Here is a 25271-nt window from a genome sequence, read left to right on the forward strand (position 1 = left end):
TAAAATATAAACAATATCACGTTACGAGCACGAAGGACTGTGTTTTATTTACACTCCAACCGTTTGAATTTCTTTTTTTTGTGAATCCGGGGTTCGATGGACACCTGAGCTAGCCGCTGGAACCCCGGGAGTCTCATTACGTTTGGTTAGGTTAACCTAACAAATAATCCAGTTTATTGGCTATTTTCAAAATGTGTTTTCCGCTGTATTCCTGATAACCGAATAGTACCAAATTTTGTTCACATTATTATATACAAATAAAATACATTACAGGTTAGGTATTTAGCGGGTCTAGTGGTTGAGGGACGAGACCGCTGTGATTGGAGATGACCGGGAGGTGTAGATGGAGAGTCGTCATGAGGAGAGATGAGAAGTAGAGATTTGGTGGTTACTCCGATGGATGGAGGAGCGAGTTTTATTTTCAGCGTAAACAGCGTTATGTTACGATACTTATGATACTGTTCCAAGGTCCGAGGTCGGTGGAATAGAATGTTATGCGGAGCGACTGACACGAAGCTTACTGATTGGCCTTACCGGAGGTTAAGATTGATACTAAATAGGCTTAGGATTTTTAGCTGCTAAAAAATGAATAATAGGTACCTAAAATATGTAGATATAATTGGAAAATATCCTCACTGTTCTGGCAGAAGACACTAATTTAAAAAAAATGACATATTGAGTTAGTTATACCAAAATGTTCCTTATTTCAAACTTTACCGTCTGGAAACCTTCTTAATAAATAAACAGTCTTTACTTTAAAGTCATCCTTTTTACGATTACTTAATAAACTCACATGATAGACCATTTCAAACATTTTAACAACTTCAAAGTCAAATTACTCAAAACTAGTATACCCCAGTTAGTGTGTTCTGCCAGAACAGAGACGATATGTTATTAAAAATTCGTAATTATGTGCTAAAATATTTCAACAGTTATATTTATTATTTATTCACAAACAGAAAACGCTTTATTACAATAAATAATAAAATAATGCTTCAAATTTTCCAAAGTGAATCTTTGACGATTTGATACTACCAAATTTTTATACATGGAAAAACTTCTTACCACTTCTACAGATGTTATTATTGAGTATGTAAATGAAACATTTATCACCCACGGTGGCCGCGCGGCTTAAGCGTTGGACTATTACGCCGTAGGTCCCAGGTTCGAATCCTGGGTCTGGCAAGTACACATATTGTTTTTCAATTTGTGTCTGTCAGGGTATGGACCTAATAGGTTGAGCAAGTGGCTGACATCCATTTCTCGTAAAATAACAAAATCTGTTAATACAAACCTCTACTCTGTGGAGTGATCCTATTAGGATTCGGACATGGTCGGAAAGTAAAACTATTTCTGAAGTAGAAAAAATTTAAACATCTGAGGCATCTGATGGATTTTTAAAAATAGCTTTATTATTCTGCAGCGTTTGAAGTCAAGTATTTTTACTTAAAACACTTTAATTTTGTACTTATTTTTATTCCAATTGGTCCAGGAACATTTTCTTATTTTAGCAGCAGTATTGTTTAAAATATTAATTTGCTCTACTAGTGACTTTGTAGATGATTCTAACATTGCAATTATTGTGTTTATTAATTTTGTGTTTGTGTGAAAATATGTGCTTAAACCTAAAATATGTAAAAATATGTAATTATCCAAAAATATTTAAAAATAGGTGCTAACAAATAGGGCAATTGTTTCAAAGTTGTCTGAAACAGATAAATATTTTTGATATTTTGTTATGGGGCCTGGCCACTCAAAAAAGATATTTAAATACCTAAGAATCCTAAGCCTACTGATGAAGTTTGCAATTGAGAAATCTGCTTGTCTCCGCATTATTGCAGTTTGAACGTTTCGATCCCATCGAATAATGTCACGCGTGAAGAATATGCTGACTGTAGATGCGACGATTGTGCGATAGTTTAAATCAGTACTCCGCAACCGGTGTGCCGCGAGACGATGCTAGGTGTGCCGCGGTGCAATAGCCAACTTTGCGTACATGGCTGGTAATATATTTGAGCACCTGCATGAACTTAATAAAATAATGCAAGGTCAGAATGAAAATATATTGACGTACTCTGATAAATTAGAAGAATTCAAAAATAAACTCAAACTTTTGCAGAAGGAGTTAAGACAAGGATCTCTACAAATGTTCCAAAGGACCTACCAGACCACAATTGAAAATAAGCAATCAATTTTGGATCCCTCTCAAAGACATTTAACTTTGCTGCAAAAGAAATATCATCAGTACTTTCATACAATCAACGCGACTGGATACGAAACCCTTTTGTAACCAATGCCGAAAATTCTATAGAAGCGCTTTTCCTATAAATTCGAGAGGAATTTGTTGAATTGATTAACGACGGGATGCTAAAACTGAACTTCGCCGGTGTTCCATTGGCTATTTTCTGGATATCGGGATTTTCGGGCCGCCAAAGATCTTGACTTGGGGTCCCCCTTCAGGATGTGGGGTCCATGTTTTGGTGTATAAATTGCTTTACGTGTGGTGTGCCGCGGAATTCTGGGAAGACCTTTGGTGTGCCGTAGGTGGGAAAAGGTTGCGGAGCACTGGTTTAAATGACTTGCTAATTCTTACACTGTTGAAATAATGCTGACATGGTCCGAAGTTATTGACCGCTACAGGTTCACAGAAAAGATTTTTGGTAATAGACATACTTATATTATTAATGAATTCACTTACTGTATCTCCTGACATTGCATTAATAGTTCTGACGAAGCATCTCTGTCATCAAACTGCTCCGGCGTCTTATCCCTGACGCTGTAGTACGCCTTGATGCATCTCTTAGTGTCTTCCATCACCAGCTGGCAGGAATTATGGAACACGAGGAGTTGCTTGTCACTGATGTCCTTAGGAATGTTCTTCGACGGGTCGAGGGTCTGCAGCCATTGCTTCAACTCTGCGATGTCTGATTTTTTGAATAACGGATTGTCTATGAAGCATTTCTCGTAGTCGAAGCCTAGATCGACGGCCATTTTGAAGCTTTTTGTCTACTTATTGATTGGCCGCTGAAATAAATAATTCAAGAATAAATAAATAATCTTTCAAGTATCAGATACCAACTTACAACACGGCAGTGGCGAAGGGTGGAAGTAGGCTGTTGATTCGACATAAATAGTGCACACTAAACTTTGTCAGTCAAATGTATTTGTTTTCATTGAACTAAAAGACTACAATTTACAAATGGTGTTGGTTATTTTTTAAAAATCAATTAAACCTTGCCTCAACAAACCATACTAGTTTGGATAATGTTATGGGCGATTCAACAAAAAGGTGCAAACTTTTTCATTCATACTTATTTGTTTTCGTTGAATTAAGAATACTTTTGCATATGTTAATTAGTTTTTTTTTTTAAATTGAATAAGCCCTGCCTTAACCAAACCATAGTGTGTCAAAATTTTACCAACCCCTGCGCATCTATTCTATACACAAGACTGCTATTGAGGGTAGTTTTTTATATTTTTGCATGAAAGTATTAGCACTTATTGTGACAATAAAATTACAATAAGTTAGTTGTAATTGTTATAATAAGTGCTATGTTTTAACAGCACCTATTTTGGCTGTGCTAAATTTTAGAGCGAGATAGACAGTTTTGACAGCTAACTTATTGTAATTGTTTACAATAAGTGATAATACTTTGATACAAACAACTACCCTCGATAGCTGCCGATAGCAGTCTTATGTATAAAATAGATGCGTTGCAGTATATCATACAGTTTTAGTCGTTAGGTCAGATTATCTCAAATTTCATGTTGGCCTTAGAAAAAGTACCGGTCTAGTTAACTTATTCCTTTTTGTAAATATAATGATAGAAAATGTCTAGATTGGAGGCCATATTTAGTAATGGTACTACTTTTCCAAGATAGCTGCTGAAAGTGTAAACATCTACCCTTCCACTATGTCCTACGGCAGTGTTTATGTCAGGTTATTCCGAATTGGTCACATAATATTCTGATTTTGTTTTTCAGAAAGAATTCTTTTCAGACTGCGGCAACATCAACAAAACACTAATGTCATGTGAGTTATTGCAAGTATTAGGCCTGTTTCACACGGAACACCGAAGTGTCCAGCCACTTGACACTACAGTGGCTATTGCAGCCACCGAATAGTTTTGCCACGTTTTTGCATGAGTCACATTTTCTTTAATGTATATTTTCGCATCATAAATTAGAAATACAAATAATGGAGACATAACAACTGGCTGCGGTAATAAAAAGTGTCTCCGTGGCTCGAGGTGATAGCCGCCGATGGGCTGAACGCGCACATTCATTTATGTGTAAATGCAGCCTCTCGAGATACCTTGCTTTTCCCTCCACCACCCGCCACGTCTCCACACCCGTTATGCAGGCGTATACCGTGGCGTAACGAACGATAGGCGCTGTTCAAATTTGTGCCGAAAGTGTCCCAGGAGCAACTTCCCAAGACCTTGGTTGGCGTGCACTAGAGTGTGCGTGATCCCTAATTCCATATAATGTATTACGGTCAATTCTCGATGAGAAAAGACCTTCTCGCTCGCCGTATTATGCCGCAAACTTTTTAAAAGCTGAGAAATTTTCCCTCGTAGATACCAAGTCGCAATGGCCGACCGGTCCAACTGAGGGTCGGACCGACTTGAGAAGCTCTTCCCTTTCAACCGACATATAGGGACACTCCCAGAGGATGTGATCGGCATCCTGCAATTCGCCACATAAGCAAGTCGGAGATTCTATTAGGCCAAGCTGACAGAGCTTGGAGGCAAAACCACCGTGTCCGGTTAAGAACTGAGAAGTCCAATGGTCTGGAGTCAATCTGGTTATCTCCATGCGCCACTTAATATTAGGAAAGAACAAATGCGTTTGTCTGCCCTTGGAAGAAGTGGTCCATCGCCCCTGCCACACACGCAGCGCCGTGTCATACGCCAGGTTGCGTACAATAACTTTTCGAGCGCACCGGCTCATGGATCCAAGACCTAAAGGCGGCGATATAAAGATACTGCCAACCTCCGCCCCCAGACCCCCAAGCAAGGCGGTCGTGGCACCACGGACCTGAATGTGCAGGTCTAACGGAAGCACTCCAGCAAGGACAGGCAACGCGTCTGTAGAAGTCGTCTTATAAGCCTTAGTGAGGGCAAGTAATGCTGAGCGTTGACCGCTGAGAAGAGTTTTCCGGATGGACAATAACTTACATCTATGATACCACGTGCTGGCGGCATATCCAGCGATACTCATAAAGATTGCATCATAAGCTATTTTAAGAGATCTGAACTTAAGACCCCAATTACTTCCAGTAAGCCAGGAGACCCGATGGTAAGCTGCTTTGGCTTTAGCCACCGAAGTTTTGGCGTGGTGCATAAATGATACTCGAGATACCGGTGTCTCGTGAGAAACACCTCTTAAAGTTGTCGCAGTCTATCAATAGAATTGTGAAAACATGTAAAAAAAAAAAAAAAATTGAAACACCAGATAAAATAAGTTTTTGGTTTTATTATTTTAAAAAATAGTTTCAATCACTCAACTACATGGATACATTATTTCAAAACTGCATTGTTTTTGTTTGACATGATTTAATTTATATACGATATATTAACATTGAATAATGTAAGGTATATAGACACCAAGAATTGCATAATTTAAAGGAGGGTGTGTAGTGCTACTGGGGACATCTACTGACGGAATTATAAAATAACAGATAATTTACGTTTAAGTCTTCTAATTATTCAATACATAATAGCGCCTGTACACGTGCATGGATTACACCAATATTGTGAATTTTAAACTATCACAATAATAACTGTTTACACGTAAAAGTGCTGATTGTCTCTCCAATCTCATTCTTCGAGCGTAAGCAAGACGCGACGTTGTCATCGTATGGTGCTATTTGACAGATTCAGATAAGTTCGTAGATAATCGGTACACGTCAAAATATTCTATGCGGTGTAGTTCGTATTTCTTCCAGCAGGTTCGCCACTATCGTTCTAAAGGGCCTAGAGTTTATATGGAAATTAGAGGTACCTTTTTTCTCTCATTTTGATGATGTGTTTAGGCTCTATCACTATTATAGAAGACGCATTTCTTCTACAACTTTGATACAATATACTCTAATAAGGATAAATATTCAGTTAATTGTATTAAATTGTATGTTCCATAATTCCCCACCAGATGTCATTCGCAACACTTTATTTGCCTTAACCTTTTCTATGCCTCACAATATTACTATGGTGGTATCTGACAGGCTGCAGATTTTTAACGACATACGTTGAATGTAGAGCAAACCTTTTACTAAAATCCGTGTAATATCAATAATTTGTGGCTTAGTATTTCATAATTATTCAAGCAGAACTGTGTTTAATTTTTTAGATTATGCAAATTAATCGACAGTGGCTAGTAATTTTAGTTTAAAGTCGGACGAGATAACTTGTGAAATTTGTATGTGCGGCCTGTCGATCACGGCCTCATAGAGCGAGAAAACTCGCTGAAGGCATAGAGCCGGTTAAGTCACTTTAATGGAATAATATCGTCGGTCCCTATTAAAAAAGTCGGATCTGAAATTTTGTGATTTTCGGATTATTACGTAAAAGTTATTTAAACACTTTAAACATTTATACCACAATCACAGTTTTTTTTGTTTGTTTGAAAAATTTCGAGATACTCAAGTTAAAAATGACGGATCTACCGAGAGTGTCCGAATAACAATGTCGGTTCTTACCAACCGACATTGTTGGCTGGGTGTGGGTGAGCAAGATGCGTCGGATCTGACAGTTGCTTTTATGTTCACCGGACAGACGGATGTTTTTATAAACGTTTAGAAAAATTTCTATAACCCGTATTTTTATTCATTATGGTAAACAATAGGTCACAAAGGATATTTGATGAAACATCTTTGATTGCTCGTACTAAAAAATAGCATTTTGCAGATCCGACTTTTTTAATAGGGACCACCGATATCAGACAATCCTAATGCAATAAATAAATTTTACAATAAATTTACATAGAAAATTCTGAATTACTGAATAAAGTTTTTCTTGAATTACAGCTCACATAAATACAATTACGCAAACATAAATGGTACCATGATTACCGCAGACAATTTTATGGACTTTGCACATGGCAAGCACAAAGGATCCTTTAATTACAGAATTACAAGTACTTATTTACATTTTTTTTTTACAAAAGACCATGTACTCAATAAAAGCTATTACCAATTAAAATTTTATCATAGACAAGCAAATCAAGTTATTTAGTACACCAAGTAATGTATTAATTCTTGATAAGGAAATCACAATATGTTATCGAAAATCTCGCAAGCTCTTTACACTGTGGCATAGGTATATGAATAATTTAAACAATGTTTGTATTTACAATGAGCGAGTTCGAATCCCACGCTCCGTTCAATATTTTTTTTAAGATTATTTCTATCTATATATTTACATGCTTTTGAGGTTTTTCCAAATTATATAATATTACAGTCGAACTTGGTTATTACGAGGAAGATGGGACCGACTGAATTTGCTTGTTATAAGCGTTACTCGTTATATCAGAGAATAGGTATTTTTAAATGAGCGGTCACATAACACAAAGTCAAAAAAAAAAATAAAAAATCTGAAAACTATCGCGAAAATCCCCGAAACAAGCATGGCATTCATAAACTACAAAAGAAGTTGTTTATTGTCATAGAGATATTAAATAAAAAGAGGGGCAAGGAATCGGCTTTCTCATACAACTGAATGAAGCAGGCCAACAATAGCCGATAACTTACGAGAAATAGCGACGCTTTACTTTACTACGAGGATTTACTTTGGTCATTATAATGTACTCATATAATATAATGTTAACGTGGAAATATTGCCGCAAATTGATTACCAGGCTGCCTCACCATACTTTCATATAACCTGCCGCCCCTAGTTTATTGTAATGAACGCTGGTAGGTACCTACTGACTTCACAAACCTTGGATTTTTTACTTATTTCAACCATATGCGTGGACACTTTATTAATATTGTCGGCGAAAACACCAATTAGGTAGGTACTTATAAACTTAACTAGTGTCATAAGTGTAATGCGAACCCGGCGGCATCCTGTCCGGTCGGATTTTATTGCTTAGGGTCGAAATGTTTTTAAACGTTTGACACATTAACAGTTTTAAGAAAAATTTTTGATGATATTTTTGCTCGGTATATCTGATAAGTTGCTCGTTATAACAATGAATAAATGTATGGAGAAAATCATAAACTAAAATTTCAACAAATGTTTCCACATTACATCCGAGATCTCGCTATATCCGTGATCGTAATAACCGAGTTGGACTGTATATTCAATAATAAAAATCTAATACTCTTAAATTATTCGCATCATTATAGGATGTCATAAATAAATTTGGTTGACACCTAGTGCCACCTAGGATCATGTAAATAATATTATTGAACTAAGAAATTGGTTGCATTTCATTAGTGAAATTTGAAACTCTCAGATAGCGTAGTTATAAGAAATGATTCGTATCGAGGCAGAGTCGAATCGGCAGCTTAACGGATAAGAGCACTCACCCGGAGCATGAAAGATGTGAGTTTGAATCCAACTACTACTTAATAATGTTCATAATTGAAAAAAAAATTACGTGTTTACATTTGCGGGCTGAAGACGATTTCTTTGGTGCAGTGGAAATGGTCAGGAATATCGTAAGGATGTGAAGAAAACGATGTCTGCCACAAAATGGTTACAATTTGTAATTTTTCTAGATACGCCAAGAATGGATGACAGTGGCTTCGACCAGAAAGAATGGGAGAAAGGGAAATTTATATTCTGGAGTGGAAGAGATTCCACGTTGCCATAGTGACTATTTATTTTTAAAGAATTGACTGAATTGGTAATATTTATAGTACATAATGGATAGGACTCGTCTTCCAGATGCCGCCCAATAGTGTTATGTTCCACATTCATATGGTACACAGACTGCATCGTCGTCACAGACTCATCAGCTTTCAGCGGATCTATGCTCTGCAGCAATGCTACAAAAATGTTATAAGCGCTTCACGATTCAACCACAGGAAATGACACACAATTTTACTTAGTTTATGCTCAGGCTGGAATTGATAGAACGAACTTGAAGTGAGTAATGAGAATAATTCTTATAAAAATATTATGATATAAAAGATGACGGAATTTCAGGGTGGTCACGATCCTCAGCCATGAGGGAACAACCAAGAGAGTTACAAGAAACTGAACCAATATTTAAAATGCATCTCGGACAAAAACACTGAGAAGACTAGTTTGTCATGTATGACTCGGAAAACTGGTGGTTGACCAGAACGAAAAAGACATACAAATGACTTACTTTCAACACCAATGGAAGGAGAGTATACTCAAGTGTAAGCGACAGTAGTTTGCACCAGGTTTTCAGACTATAGTAATACAGAGCAAAGCAAAACCTGCCAAATTATATGTCCGATCCTAATAGGATCATATTATGGGCCTCCACAGAGTAGAGGTTTGTATTAACAGATTTTGTTTTTTACGAGAAATGGATGTCAGCCACTTGCTCAACCTATTAGGTCCATACCCTGACTCACACACAAATTGAAAAACAATATGTGTTCTTGCCAGACCCAGGATTCGAACCTGGGACCCACGGCGTGATAGTCCAACGCTTAAGCCGCGCGGCATAAAAATATAGTGCATTTAATGGCTCTAATGACTAACCAACCAACTCAAGTATCTTTTTTGTAGATATTTCTTAGTATCTACGACAGTTGACGATGTATTTTAGATGTTATTTTTAGTTGGAAAAAGTTTTGTGTGTTTTAAATGCAAAATGAAGGTTTTAAAGACATTTCAACCTGCAATACAAACTTGATAATCAATATAGAATGAATTTATTTGATATTAGCGAAAAATAAAATAGTATGTATTGTATTTTGATAGTTTTAATAGTACATAATAGGACGAATCATCCAAAACTTTCAGTCAATTTGCATATTATAATAATTAATTAAACAATTAAATTTAGAACATTATTTACAATATACATTGGAAAACGCCAAGACTCTAAAAGACATTAGTTTTTTAAGAGACTAAGGAAAATTATATTATATACAACAGTTAGAAGTTAACTCTTTGATAAAATAGATGCCGTTGAATGAATTATAACTACTACATACATAAAATACCTATGTACATTTTAAACATTTTATGCATGATGATGTTTGAATCTATACGTTTAAATAATATTAGTATGAACTGGGATCACTCAAGTGGAATATATTAATTACATTACCATGAACGATCCTTTAAGGAATCATATAAGCCTCCACAGTGTGGATGTAGGCTCTGCATGTGCTCAACCTATTAGGTCCCGTGTCCAAAAACTTGTACGTATGCAGTTCACAGTATCACACTCCACCGTGAAATGTTGTATCGAAAATATATGGCCGTATACTAAAGACCGTCCAACCATAGTACTGACATAAAATTCATGTCTCAATAAAACACGGTTCTTATCGGTTTACACTTTACAGGAAGCCAGCAGCAAACAAATTTTGAAAATAGCCGATATACTGGATTATTTAGGTTAGGTTTACATTCTTACATTCCGATAAGAAAGCTCACGGCGAACTGTGCTACGGTGAAATGTTTTACGTACAATTTACATGTAACCATTATGTCCATACTCTGTTTCCACCATTATGGTTAGTTACAGACAGGACAGGTCACCGCTCATTCGAATACGATATAATATGTCTATTTTACCTTTGATTTCAGATAGATTCGAATCTTTCAAATTAAACTTTCTCAAAACATATCTACAACATATATGCACAACTGAATCATATACAGGTAGCCCACATTCATTATTACATCACAATTGATTTTCAATATTTTGTTAGTTGGACACTAGTTTTGATATGTCCCACATTTCAAGAATCGAGTGGAATCACGCGCTTGCGATCTTTCTCACTCCCTACCATATAAAAAAAGTAATCAGCGCAAGTGAAACAAAAGTAAACCGACAAGTCAAGCAAAGGTAAACTAGATTCTTTTTTGTAACATGGAACAAAATGAATGTTATTTATTCAGTTTATTGCAAGGTTATATTTTATATTATGTGTGTTTATTTTCATATTTACATTTTTTAAATCCCCCGTTGACAACAAAAATTCGTTTATCGCAGTACAAAACGTACCCCCAGCGATCAACAGCACGCACAGATGTGCATCACATTATGTATAAATCTATGGGCATATACAATTAGCACTGAAATTAGTAGAAGACAATTTTTTCATGAGATTTAGCCATCTTAGTAAAATGTCTCATGACAATGAAGTTTGAACGTTAACATATCGCTTACAATATTATTATTTGTAACAGTGAACTAAAAATATTTGGAATAACTAGCAATACTTATTATAAGTATTTGAAAATGATACTAATGTTATCATGTTAACTAGCAGAACGGCCTCTAATTGCAGGTTGTTTCTACTAGTAATTAGTTGGTTGTTGGACCCTTGAAACTAGCCACGTGAACTTTCGAAAATAAAACAACAAAATCATAATATACTTAAGTACAATTATTTAGCTAATAACATAAAGGAGACTCCATTTGGTCTTTGACGTTAGCGAAATAATTGAATATGCCTGGGAAATAACTCATAATGCACTTAAACTTCAGCGGAAAACTGACCAAACATCATTTGTGATCTAATTCTAAGGGCCCTATGCATAGTCATAATGTAAATAAGTGGGCTTATATGTTAGCCGGCTCTGACATCAAAACTCGTCTCGTGTGCCGAACAAACCTTCCGAGAACTGAGATCCAGTGTTGCTTGTGAAAACGGCGCACACCTTGTGACATAGAAATTTGAATGCGATAATCGGCGAGCCGGTATAGGAATCACCAATTCGTATTTGTTTGCATGTGACTTCGACCCTTCGACTCGGAGCCCGAGAAGGATGCTGACTTGTCGATTGCAACAGCCAGATGTTTTTTTCAAACGAAACAGTTGCATTTGGCCAATCTGCGGAGCTCCATTTGGCAACGTGTGTTTTGTTATTTGTGTTGAATAACGATGAGGTCACATCAACGTATTCGACATGATTTAAGGCGAGATGAGTTTTGATGTGTGAGCCGGCTTATGAAATCAAGTGAATATAGATTTGAATTTATTTAAGTACTCATTTTCAACAAAGCACAATAATTGTATTGGGTACTGATTATTTACACAAATATTATGACTATCTGTATTAAAAGTGTCTCATTATATTAATTAAAGTATTGAGACCTGTTTGGCATTTTTGTAAGCATGCGACATCTGACATACAGTACACTCTCAGTTATCCGCCGCTCGATTATCCGACAACTACTATAATCTGCCGTTATTTTTACTAGTTTAAAGCACAAAATCAAGCTCTATAATTTGCCGGTATTCGATTGTCAAATTCAGTAATGTCCGCCGCGTACAAATATACAACGCAGAAGAGACGGGAAACTTCACCTTCGTAAAACGTACGTTCATCGCGAAGAAAGTAATGTACCAGGGAGGAAAGTGCCCAAGAACCGCATCACAATTATACCGTGCTCCAATGCAACCGTGACACACAAACTGAAGCATTTGGTCATAAGGAAAGCCAGGAATCCTAAGCCATTCAAGAATATCTGCCTCACTGAACAACGGGTTGTGTTAAGTGATTTACTGTTTAATATTTAGTTAATAAACTTAGTTTATAAATATGTATAATTTAGTAAATACTTGATTTTGATTATAAATAAAAACGTAAGTAATTTGGTAATACAAATTTCTCAAAAAATTACGAAATACCTGTTTTAATTTTTAACATATTTTGTATGTACTTATGCACTATAATTCGCCACTTTCACTAATTGAACACTTGTCTGGTTTTTGGGGTGGCGGATTACTGAGAGAGAACTGTATATCATTGTAACATAATTTGTATTTGTTGACATAGGAACGAATTATCATCATTTTATATAAACTGGAGTCTCCTTACAGATAAATAGCTAGGCTCAATATAATTAGCAAAAATAACACGGTCAGTTTTGCAGGCCCAATGATAATTTAGAAATAAACTATGAAATAATAAAATTTTTAATAAATTTACATAAATTTAGAAAACATTATTTTACTGTAGTGATTACTAATTGGCTTAAAACTCGCTGTAAGACAAAGTATTATCCTCAACTACACTATCAGGCTTGACTAAAGTGGGCTGCACTTTAATCAAGCCCTGGTGGGTCAGTCATTGGTGCTGATTATCCACTATCAGCATTATGGACTGGCTGTTGGAGTGTTCCGCGACGGCCACTCCTCGTACGCACTCGATCTGGTGCGCCCCCCAGTCCTTCCTCTGGCAATAGGTACTGCAGTACGGAGTCCTCCGGCATAGCGAGCATTCAGCGGAAGCTTCCCGGTCGCAGTTTGCGCATTTTTTCGAGCTGGTCTCCACGCTTTGGAGCTGTTGGCTTTGTTCCACTTCCACGTCGATTAATGCTGAATTTCTGTCCTGCTGTAAACGTTCTGACTGTCGTCCCGCCATCGATCTGACGTCACTGACGCAGCGTTTTAGTTCAGACGAGAATCTAACTAATTGCTGGCTTAATTCGGAGAGCCGTTTTAATACGGGGTTTATATTTATGTCCATTAGCCCAGGGCTCGGCACGGAGTTATCGAGTAATTGATATTCGGTAGTAGCATCGAGGCCATCGGCTAGACTCTGCCAAGCTTCCTCTTTTGTTGTATGAGCGGAAGAGCTCAAATGAAGCGGGTCGTTGTCGCTTTCGTCAGCGCTAGTATTTCGTGTCGATTTACGCCTTTTATGTTCACCGTCGCTTTGACCTTCCAAAGCTTGCCTTCTCCGTCTTTTATACGGGGTGAATAACCGAACGGGTCCCGTAGCTATTTCATCGTCGCAGCAAGCTCCGCAAGTACAGCTTGTCGCATGAGGCGTTAAGAATCCTTCATCGACGAGTGTCTGGATACTTCTGCCTCCGAAGCGGATAGATCGCTTCCAATCTTTACTGGAGCCTCTCCCGCAGTAGTTTTCAAATTCACTCGGAGTATACCACACTTGTCCCAGTTTTATACACCGTCCGCGTCCTCCGGAGCCGAATCTTGACTTGTGGAGTTCCGCTGAAGTATTCTTGCAACGCACCGGCAGCACTGACATATTGGCGGTCTCGGACCATGATGACTGCGGTGGAGAATTAGGCTCCGCGGGGCCTTGTTGGATGACAATATGCGTAGCCTTGATGTCGTCGCCGATGACTTGAGCCCTCGAAATGAACCCATTGTCGACGCACAGATGCGGCAAATGTTCCGATGTGATAACGTTGAAGGTCGACCCGGCGACCAAGGATCCCACGGGAAGAGAAACGGGCACGGTCACTATTTCGTTGGAGTCGGCGGTCAGTCTTCCGTTTCGCGTTGACAGCGAGCCGGAGGCGCCGACCAAAACAACTCCGCCATTGTTTCGGGCGCTGTCGTGTTCGCTCGCCGCGAGATGTTCGGCTTCGGAAATGTCCGGCAGAATTACATTATCCGATGAATCGGTCACGTCCATGGCGATTTGGCGATAGGAAAACGCAATCTTTACTGCGGTGAGCTACGAATTGATACAATATGGCGAGCTAAATGCCCGCTGACGTCTGCGAAAAGAGGTGACTAGGCGACGGGCCGCTCCGTGATTGTAGTTCTGCGCTAACTTGTTATAATATAGACGTCGGGCGAAGCTGTGCGCGACGGCCTACGAAATCGCGGGATTTTCAAATTTTATTCGTGCCATAGAATCGGAAAAATTTTAAAATTGCACCGACTTTTCCTCAATTGAGTCAATAATATCATTCATTGATAAGAAAATAATCGCTTTTTTACGAAAGTGACGTAAAAATAATGTTGAACATTTTCCACTCTCAGTGTTCTGAGAGTAAAAAATATTTAACAATAATTGATTGAGGGATACTTGAACATACATCGATTACATCAGATAAAATTTATTAATATTTTTATTACACGTATAAAGAACACTGGCTATTTTACAACTGGTAATATTGCAAAAATAATATAATAACCTACGTTACCAATGACATTATTGTCTTTTACTGAAAGAATATTAGTATTAGAGTACCTACCTACGTACTAAAAAAAACAGGAATCATCTTCATAATTAATTGAATTTAATATTAGATAATACAATACATAATATATAGCTTTCAAAGCAAAAAAAGAGTCAAGCAAGTAAAAATACCTCCTAGCCTAGATTAAAAACTCACAACATTTTTGTCTATGGTATTGATGCTTTTGTGAATTATTGACGTTGTCTATTCCAATATACACCGCTAACACCGGGAGATTTAAACGTTATGTCAATATAATTATTGAAAATAAATAATAACTAATTATTATAAAATAATATTGCTGTTGAAAATTAAGCTGCCCATGGGATAGTGGCAGAATGTTCGCCTCGATATGTGATTCGAATCTCGTGTCTGACAAAACACAATTATTGAAGACCTGAGAATGAGAACTGGACAAAGATAATAAGAATAATAGTGAATTTTACAGGAGAGCCTATAAACTGATTTTAAATAATTACAAGATAAAAAGAACTTTTTATATACAACGTTTTTAAATTTTCTGTTGAATCATATAAACTTGACTTGACTAGCTTAAACGATCAAAAAAATTGTACTTGATAGAAATAATACTGAAATGTCATTTTGACATGTCATATTGATTTCCATAGTAACGCACGTATATATTAATAATTTAGTTGCTAGGACCCCAGACCCCTAGCAACCAATAATGATGTCGAAATAATTTTTCATACAAAACAGAATTAACTGGAAATGAGTTCAATTCTACTTAAAGATGTCTAAAAGTATTAAAAATGCAATGGCGTCGTGTTTTGATATATTATAAAAGTTAAAAATATCTAACTAGTCGACGAGTCTAACTAGTCGAAAGAACCACCGGACAAATAAGAATACGAGCTAAGAAAAACGTTGTAAAATATGTGTGATTCTATCATTCAAAAAGTGAATGTAACATGATAGTTAAAATGGTTTTGAAAAGTGGTTTTCTTTTTAATAAGAAATTACCGAAAAACCAAAGAGACTGGACTGTCTATGGACTGGACTCTCTTTTTGCGAAAAACCGTTTTTAGACTTTTTGGTTTTTGTCCTGTTGTCGTTCTCAGGTCTTCAATTAAGTATTATTTTTCAATTCAAACTCATCACAAAATAGGAATGTAATGCCAATAGAGTGGAAATTAAAATTTGAAGCCGACAAATCGGGTTACCTAAAAACAAAAAAAGAATTCGAATAGGTATTAGGTAGGTAGGTATTTTATTACGTAATTCATTTATTTTATTCGTTGGTAAATATACCTACTAGGTACACTTAACATAATACCGCATTTAAAACGAGCTATTTTCGTTCTTACTTCGAATTTTAAACGGTTTTAAATCGTAGGTACATAAGACCTACATATTTAATTATACGTTCGCATAATTATAATACATATTACGCTCTGATTTGGTTATATAGTCTCAACCTGTATGAAAAATACAATACCTATAAATTATCATACAAGTCATTAAACAATAAACCGGTTATAAAATTTTGGTACACTTCACTATTATATTTGACATCAAAATACACACACATCCCACACGATATGTTATATAATATCAAACGCAATAGCATCACCATCCAGTCACGGTCGATTCAATGTTGGTTTTGAGGCTTGAAGGTCTCCCCTAGCTCCTTCCACTCTTCTCAGATCGCTGAGGTACATAATGTCGATTTTCACCAATACAGCTGGTTTCAGGACGTCTATAATATTGTGAGCATTATTAGTGTCCCTTTCGTTTGGTCAGCAGAAGGGCAGACCTGGTATCATGGGCCCCATAAGGCTGACAAGGGGCCCGGCGTGATCTTGGTAAAATCGCGGCCAAAAACGGTTATTCGGTAATATTTCCCAATTAGTTATCCCTACAGAAATTTTATCCCAAGTTTAATAATGAAGATCGTAAAATTTTACATTAAAAAATTTTACGTATTTATCGTAAATTAAACAGTTTTACTACAATTTGAGAAACAAATATTAGCAATCTAAAAAATGACATTTGTAAAATAGATATGGACAGAAAAAGTGACATCCGCAGTGACGGCCCCTGGGGGTAGGCAGATTGAGCGTCGCTTGGGGGCGGCAGTTATTCGAAAGGCGGCAAATCGAGGAGAATCATTAGGTATACCTATGTAGAAATAGCTGATACCCGCCGATTGATTGATATTTTATAGATAGAATAATATTTTTATCTATTATGGTTTGGTTTAGGCAGGGATTAATGAATTTGTAGTTGAAAAGTAGTTGAAGTAGCTGAAGTAGTTGAACATAACCAATAACATGTGTAGGTACTATGTATTCTTAATTCAACGAAAACAAAGAAAGTCTAAGAAATGAAAAAATATGCACAATTTTGTCTGATCGCACAAAGCATACCAACACTATTATGGTTTGGTAAGGCAGGGTTTAATTGATTTTTGAATTGAACTAACACCATATTAATAAAGAGTGTAGTCTTAGTTCAATAAAAAGAAATACGTATGACTGACAAAGTTTCATGGGTTTCAAAGAGGCATGGACTAAAAAGATCGTGGCTAGGCGATGCGCGGATTGCGGGTCGCGGGTGCAAATGACAAATGCCGATTGAAATATAATTTGTCATATAAATCCAACATGCGTCCATTTAATGTTATGTTTATTGTTTTATTAGTAACAATAATCATATATTCATTGACATGTTTTCTTTTTCAAGTAAATGGGTAACGTTTTTAGTCATCTTTACACGATTTAAGAATTAATACCCCCGTCGCCATCACGAAACGAATTGACGTGTTCCCAGCTCTCTCTCCGAATGCCAGCGAGTCCAAAATTTCGTTGCGCCTATAGTTGAAAATTATTTGCCGTTTCACTGAGGTATCGTCTAAACAGCCCACCTCCGACATTCGCCACCGGATACGGTCATTTCTTTCCGAAAAGAATCTCACGGCGAACTGTGTCACGGTGAAATGTTTTATGTACAATTTACACGTAACTCTGTTTCTAACTACAATATAACAACGTGCATTAATGGGTCATTATGAAAATAGTTTTCTTTTAATCTGATTACTGATTACAGTCTGGTAAATGGTTGCATTATCGTAAACAGCGGATAGGCAATTTAATATCGATTTTCGTTAGCGGTTGTTAACAACTTACTCGCGGGGCGACGTCGATTGTTGACATGTCAACATTCACACAACATGATACATTGACTAGTTAATTGTTAATATGTATAATGGTTTTCAAAGATGGTGTTTGTTAATTTTACAATACGTAAGATATAGGCCTGTTTCAGACGGGACACCGGTGTCGCGCTCGATATAATATAGGAGGCCTTTGTATTCGAATAAAGGGGTCTTTGTATTATGTTTATGAACGCCCCAGAGCTAATGAGTCAACGCGTGTCCGGTACACTTTTCCGTCGACCGCTACATTCTCAAGCCGCCGATACACTTGTTTTTATTACCGCAGCCAGTTTTATGTTCTAATTTATAACGCGAAATTATGCGTTGACTCATTAGCTCTGGGCGTTCATAAACATAAAACAAAGGCCCCTTTATTCGAATACAAAGGCCTTATATATTATATCGAGCGCGACACCGGTGTCGTGCTCGATATAATATAGGAAACCTTTGTATTTGAATAAAGGGGCCTTAGTATTATGTCTATGAATGCCCCAGAGCTAACGAGTCAACGCGTTATAAATTAGAACATAAAACTGGCTGCGGTAATAAAAACAACTACTATATCGGCGGCTTGAGAATATAGCGGCCGACGGAAAAGTGTACCGGACACGCGTTGACTCATTAGCTCTGGGGAGTTCATAAACATAATACAAAGGCCCTTTTATTCGAATACAAAGGCCTCCTTTATTAATACGAGCGCGACACCGGTGTCCCGTCTGAAACAGGCCATAAACTATTTTTCTTTATTCAATGAATATTGTTATTCATCAGCTTGACGATTCAATTCAATTCAATTAATTTTTTTAAACATATTGTGGACATTACAAATTATAAGTTTAAGACGTTCACAACATGGCTTGAAACATTATTATAAAGAAGAAGAATGAAAATATTAAAAGAGAACATAATATAAACATACAAAAGTAGTGAAAATTCAATCACACATCTATAGAAGTTCAAAGAAGTACACCGAGTTTGCTAAGGTGACCCTATTTTAAGAATTTATAAAATAGCGTCCATCTAAACTCACCTAACGCAAGTGGAATATATTGCATCCATACACTTCATCATAACACATATCTCTTGATAATGGGCTCTGCAACGAGCCCTAAACGTCGAGGATAGAAGGAAGAAGTAGACGCGGTGGAAACCCAAAAATCTATTACGATAATTTTGTATCGTGAAGCATTGTGGTCGAATAATTGGGGTAACGATGCGCTGCACAGTTTGAATATCACTGATATATGGGATAAACCACCACTAATGCGTCAATTACATTGAGCTTCTTTACGAGCTGTTTGTTGGCGAATTTATAATCTGCCTGTAAAGTCGCCCAGTGTAATCATCGAACAAGCTAACATGTTTTGGCAAAATTTGCCAACAAACAGCTCGTAAAGAAGCTCAATGTAATTGACGTTTTAGGAAACGTTGGCAAATAGTACCTACTTTTAGACGTGCTAAAAAATTAACACTTTTATGTTAATAACAAAACAAACACGAGTTTTATTAAGCAACAACAAAAACATGAAGGAAAAAAAACTATCAAAGGTAAAAGTGTTCGGTAAATACCTTCTTTGTAATGTATATTTATAAGGTCAATATTATTTATTAAAAAAAACGAAATAAAAACACAATTCATATTTTCAATGACTGTGCGTGGATCGATGTCACAGTGTTGACTTATAAAAAATGATAGTCATACTAAACCCAGCTCACGGTCATGCAGCCGTATTAAATTAAGTGCATCTGTAGACGTCATATATGCCTACATGAAATATAATATATTCGGAATCATTATATGATCTGATATTATACTGAATACCTACTCGAAGAAAGGCTTGACTTGGCACTGAAAAAGGCATTCACAGCACTAGAAGCCTCTGCCTAAAGAATGGGTTTACAAATAAACGAAGGAAAAACTAAATACATGCCTGTCTATGTCACACCACGAGAAGTCGCACCAAAGTTAGATATTGGTGCATACAAGTTTGATACGGTCGACAGTTTCATATACATTGGTTCTCTTGTAACTCGACATAATGATATTACAGATGAAATCAACAAGAGAATCATGTCTGCGAATAAATGCTACTTTGGTCTGTTAAGACATTTTAATTCCCGCATACTATCTCGCCGAACTAAAAGCACTCTTTACAATTGTAAAGCCAGTGCTCACCTACGCATTGGAAACCTGGACATTAACTCTGCGAAATGAACGAGCCCTGAACATCTTTGAAAGAAAAATTATCCGCCGTATATATGGACCGATCAGGGATGGCACCAATTGGAGGAGAAGATATAATGCTGAGCTCTACGGGCTGTACGAAGATTGCAGCGCAGTTCAATCAATTAAGATTGGGAGACTGCGATGGCTAGGTCATGTGCACCGTATGAATGACAATGAACCGGCAAAGTGAGTGATGTCCAGAAATCCAATAGGACGTAGAAGAAGAGGGAGGCCAAAGATTCGCTGGTTGGATGGAGCTGCCAGTGACTGCCGTATTCTGGGGGTACCAAATTGGAAAGCGGCCACACTGGATAGGGACAGGTGGAGGGAGCTGTTTGAGGAGGCCAGGACCCACACCGGGTTGTCGCGCCCCTGATGATGATGATGACCCACTCGAAGAAGAGAAAGCCTACTAAAGATTTAGAATAGTGATGAGCAACCTTCCTTTTTAACAAAATAATTCCAAAATAAATAAGATATTTGTCGCACAAGAATCGCAACTATTTAATTCAGCGGTTTGCAAACTTTATCTTACTACGCCTCCCTTTAAAAAAATCTAGTCTTAGCGCCTCCCCCCTCCCTTTATTCCATTAAATAATACAGACACATTTTTACGCCTACAAATTAATGTACTAATACAAAAAATGAAAAAAACTTAATTAAGAAAATAAACAAGGTTTTACTACATATTTATTTATAATTTTGATTGATGTGCTTCCTTATTTATTAGCACAAAGTGCTCCTTTTCTACTCAATGGGTATGCATTGATTTATTCACTCAATTTTACCCAAATAGTAGGGCTCGAAATGGAACGGAGCGCACCGGTGCGCCGTTCCGGTTCATGAAATCCCGAAAATTATCGCTCCGTCTCGTGGAAAAAATAAGTTGGCCATATGAGCTAGATAAATTATCTATTAGCTAGGCTAATCCATATAACAAAAAAATCGAACACTAATTTTTATAACATATACATAAAATTGATAACTATGTTAATATTTTCAGAAAAAATATTGAGTGCTCCGGTTCGTAACATTTTCCGTTTCGAAGACTGCCAAATAGACAAATCTAGCAATAAAGTTATCGTTTCTAAACAAATTTGTCTCTTCAATATGATTTGACCATTTTCTATATTTTTTTTCATGATATAGCTAGCGCACTTCACAATAGTATAGAAGTGAGGTATAATAAAATTAGTCTCCATATCTTCAGACAGGTTTGCAAACAACCTAAATTTTATAGGATTGTTTTTTTATGTAGTTTATAACTAGCGGCCGTTTTATGAACAATGCACTTGCAAACTGCAAACATGTGGCTAATTTGTGTTAAATTTTTCGCGCCTCCGTCACCGACAGTCCGTGCGTCCCCCCTACCTCCCAGTTTGAAAGTAGCTGATGTAATTCAATTCAAACCGGGGAAACTTTTGGAATATTTTCTAATATCTACCCCTTCGGATGTTAATCTGTCTTCAGGTAGGGGCTTCCAAAAATTTAACAAAATGCCCCAAGAGTTCCGTTATCCAAAAAGGTTTAAAACCACTGGTTTAAATGCATTTTTAGATAGGTATATATATTATAAGCAAATACGTTGAAGAAACCTGTCTCTATATCGACTATAGACGCATGGTATGGACTCAAAGTAGATTAGTCTATAGTCTATGATGAAGTCAAAGTTGTTGTATGTGTTGGCATGCACTTATCTGTAGGTATACATATTATAATCCACCGTATCCTTATCTATACCCACTTATCCTATAAAGATAATGAACTACCAGCAAAAATCCGGGGATAAGCATTAGATGTGTGTATAGATAACCATGTTAAGAAAATCAACTTCAAAATTAAATATGCAATATTATAATAATGTCACATCACTGTCCGCTTTCATACCAAGTCCCTTTTACGCATAAAAAAGGTTTCGTATCTATATGAACCATTGATATACTACTGGATGAATCATATGCTTCTTAAAATGACGCCCGATTTTCAGCGACTCGGCCAGTGTTAAAACTTACTGTTTTAATATCAGCGGACTTAACTCGATATAAGCTCACTTAATATTTGTCTCGAAAGCGACCTGGCAATAATTATGAGTAAGCCCGATCTAGCTTGCATCTTACTCTAACTAATAGTCAGCGCATGAAGACTTGCTCTGTCCGCTCAGACATGAATTTTTGGTAGCTTGCAAGCTTTGGGTTGCAGACACCCTTAGGGTCACTACACGATTGGTTTATATAAATATTTTTCTAGTATTCAAATTTCATTACTAAGGTGCATGGTTGCAACATCAGTCCGTGCAGCATCGCTTCGGGAAAAGGAAGTGTGGCACTAAAATCTTTGCATTCTGACATGTTTATAGCGCCATGGAAGGCGGCCGTGCACGGATCGTGGCTGCATATACATGGCGGATGGAGATGGGGTAATTAAATCGTGTTTTAATTACATTCGGGATTTTGGCTATCGGTGTTTCAGCCATTCGGAATTCCGGTCTTTGTGATAAAATGTCCGCCAGATCTTTTTAAAATTTAAAATGTATTATATAATAATAATATTGCATACGATTGCTGCAACCAATTAAGCAATGAGAATATAAAATAATAAAAATGTTAATTAGTTAAGTTAAGTCTTGTAATCGTAAAATGTTAACGTAGGATGTTATTTCACAAACCTTTTCTAATTCCACAGTAAGTGTGATTTCAACGGCAACCTTGACGATTGTTGACAAATAATAGAAACCTCAATTTATATACAATTAATACAATCGGCCAAGGGTACTAGATGGAATTAAAATTTACATCGATATATGTACATTCAGAATTTAGTGATATTAGTCAATTAAATTGCAAGAACTAACTGATTTAATTTACGAGTATGTAGGTATATGGCAATATTTAAAACTATCAAAACACATTACGAAGGTTTTGTGATTTGTAAACATTTAATAAGCTCGCCGATTCATCCAAATTTTCTATTGTAGTAATAGTGTCAGAAAAATAAGACGAAAAACTAATATACTCGTACGTAGAGTTGGGTTTCGGGAATTCTCGAGAAATTTTCGAGATTTTCCATCCCGAATCTCGAGAATTGAAATTTTAACATTTCGGGAAATCCCGGATCTCGAGAATCTTTTCTCGGGATTCGGGATTTCTTTATTATCAAATATTAATTGAAAAAACGAGAAAAAAAGTGTACAGGAAACACAAAACGTTCAAAGACTGATCGAGGCATTTAACACAATTAAGCCAACGTTTTATACCCACGGTGGCCGCACGGCTTAAGCGTTGGACTATAACGCCGTGGGTCCCAGGTTCAAATCCTGGGTCTGGCAAGGACACGTATTGTTTTTTAATTTGCGTGTGAGTCACGGTATGGACCTAATAAGTTGAGCAAGTGGCTGATATACATTCCTCGTAAAAACAAAATTTGTTAATACAAATCTCTATTCTGTGGAAGCACATATTATGATCCTATTAGGATCGGAAATAGTCGAAAAAAAAGCCAACCTCGACTCAAAATGAGCGCAATTTTTGCAAATGCAGCGTTTGACAGTCTGTTTTTTGAATTTTTATTTTAATAAATAATGATTTTAATTATTTTTGTTTTCCTCCTTCTATTTTGTTACGTAAATAAAAAAAATCATATTTTTTTAGAATTTGTTTGTTTTTACACTGATTTTATGATTTTTACTAGTTTTTTTTTAAATTTCCCGATATCTTGAGAATTCTCGAGAATTCTTTTCTGGAAATCCCGAATTTCGAGAATTCAAAATTTCATCATTCCGGGAAATACTCAACTCTACTCGTGCGGTCGTACGCCATGCCCAGCAAAGCCGAGCTCGTTATGTCCGAGAGGGAATTTCTCCATGGGGTAATCTCGAGAACAGTCACAGTAGGGACTGTAGTGAATCGAAAGTTTTTTTGCACATTTTTGATGTACCGTAATAACATATTTAGAAATTCGGACCCTTAACCCTTTCGCTACTAAGAATATTATTTAACTAGGTGGGATACGTCATATAGGCCAGCTATTTTTGGAATAAAATAAATAAGTTTAATATAAATACGAAAAACGCATGTTTCTCGAGTTTTTCAGTGAACATTTTCAGACTAATATGATACATATTTTTAATTGAGTCAGTATTTATATTATCATGAAAATATATATGGATAAATCGAAAATATACGCGATGTTGACTCTTATTGCATTACTCATTAAGCCGCGAGTTATCTCGCTTGTGGCGTGACAGTAGGTACGAAATTTGGCGAGTTAGCTCTTACATGTCACTTTATTATTTATGGCCTGCTGATTTTCAGTATGTAAACATGTTTATCCAAACGCAATCATTGTCGAGGTTTTATTGTATATGGCAGTGGTTTTAAACTGTATCGTGTCGCGGCGCCCTCGTGTGATTGGGGAGCCCTTTGTTCTTCATTCGGTTTATCAAATTTAATGTCGATATCAAACTATACACCTAATCTGTACCTATCTATTAAGTAGGCTCAAAGTCCCGCCCTATATGATAGTTAGCCTCAAAATTGATGTAGAGTTATTATATTACCTACTGGCCACGATCCAAACCTGGGTCTCAGAATGATAATGGTTAGATGCCATGTACCTGATTTTAGTCCTATTATGTGGTGGACGAGGTAAGCGAGGCCCTGGTAGAAAAAGAACATCCTGACTTAAGACGATACATCAGTGAAACGGCAAATAATTTTCAACTATAGGCGCGACGAAATTTTGAACTCGCTGGCATTC

At 36.7% G+C, this 25271-nt stretch overlaps 2 protein-coding genes across 3 annotated transcripts in view; both read right to left on the reverse strand.

The window, feature by feature from the left end:
* Positions 1–25271, reverse strand: part of LOC147069750 (alpha-tocopherol transfer protein-like) — a 53313-nt gene that overhangs the window by 10692 nt on the left and 17350 nt on the right. For both annotated transcript variants that reach the window (XM_085950640.1, XM_085950639.1), the window contains exon 2: positions 2699–3024. In XM_085950640.1, coding sequence (XP_085806766.1) covers positions 2699–2991 — 293 coding nt within the window. In that variant the 5' untranslated portion in view covers positions 2992–3024. The remainder of the gene's footprint in view (positions 1–2698; positions 3025–25271) is intronic.
* On the reverse strand, positions 12926–14682 carry Deaf1 (deformed epidermal autoregulatory factor 1). The gene has a single exon (XM_085950634.1). It carries the CDS (start codon positions 14556–14558, stop codon positions 13239–13241), a length of 1320 nt encoding a protein of 439 aa, XP_085806760.1. The 5' UTR covers positions 14559–14682; the 3' UTR covers positions 12926–13238.

The sequence above is a fragment of the Rhyacophila brunnea genome, unplaced genomic scaffold (assembly GCF_057557595.1).
Source record: "Rhyacophila brunnea isolate RB1 unplaced genomic scaffold, BYU_Rbru_1.0 scaffold_23, whole genome shotgun sequence".
NCBI lineage: Eukaryota > Metazoa > Arthropoda > Insecta > Trichoptera > Rhyacophilidae > Rhyacophila > Rhyacophila brunnea.

Coding starts and splice junctions, on each gene's coding strand:
- Deaf1 (XM_085950634.1), bottom strand. CDS start 14,558: ATGGACGTGACCGATTCATCGGATAATGTAATTCTGCCGGACATTTCC.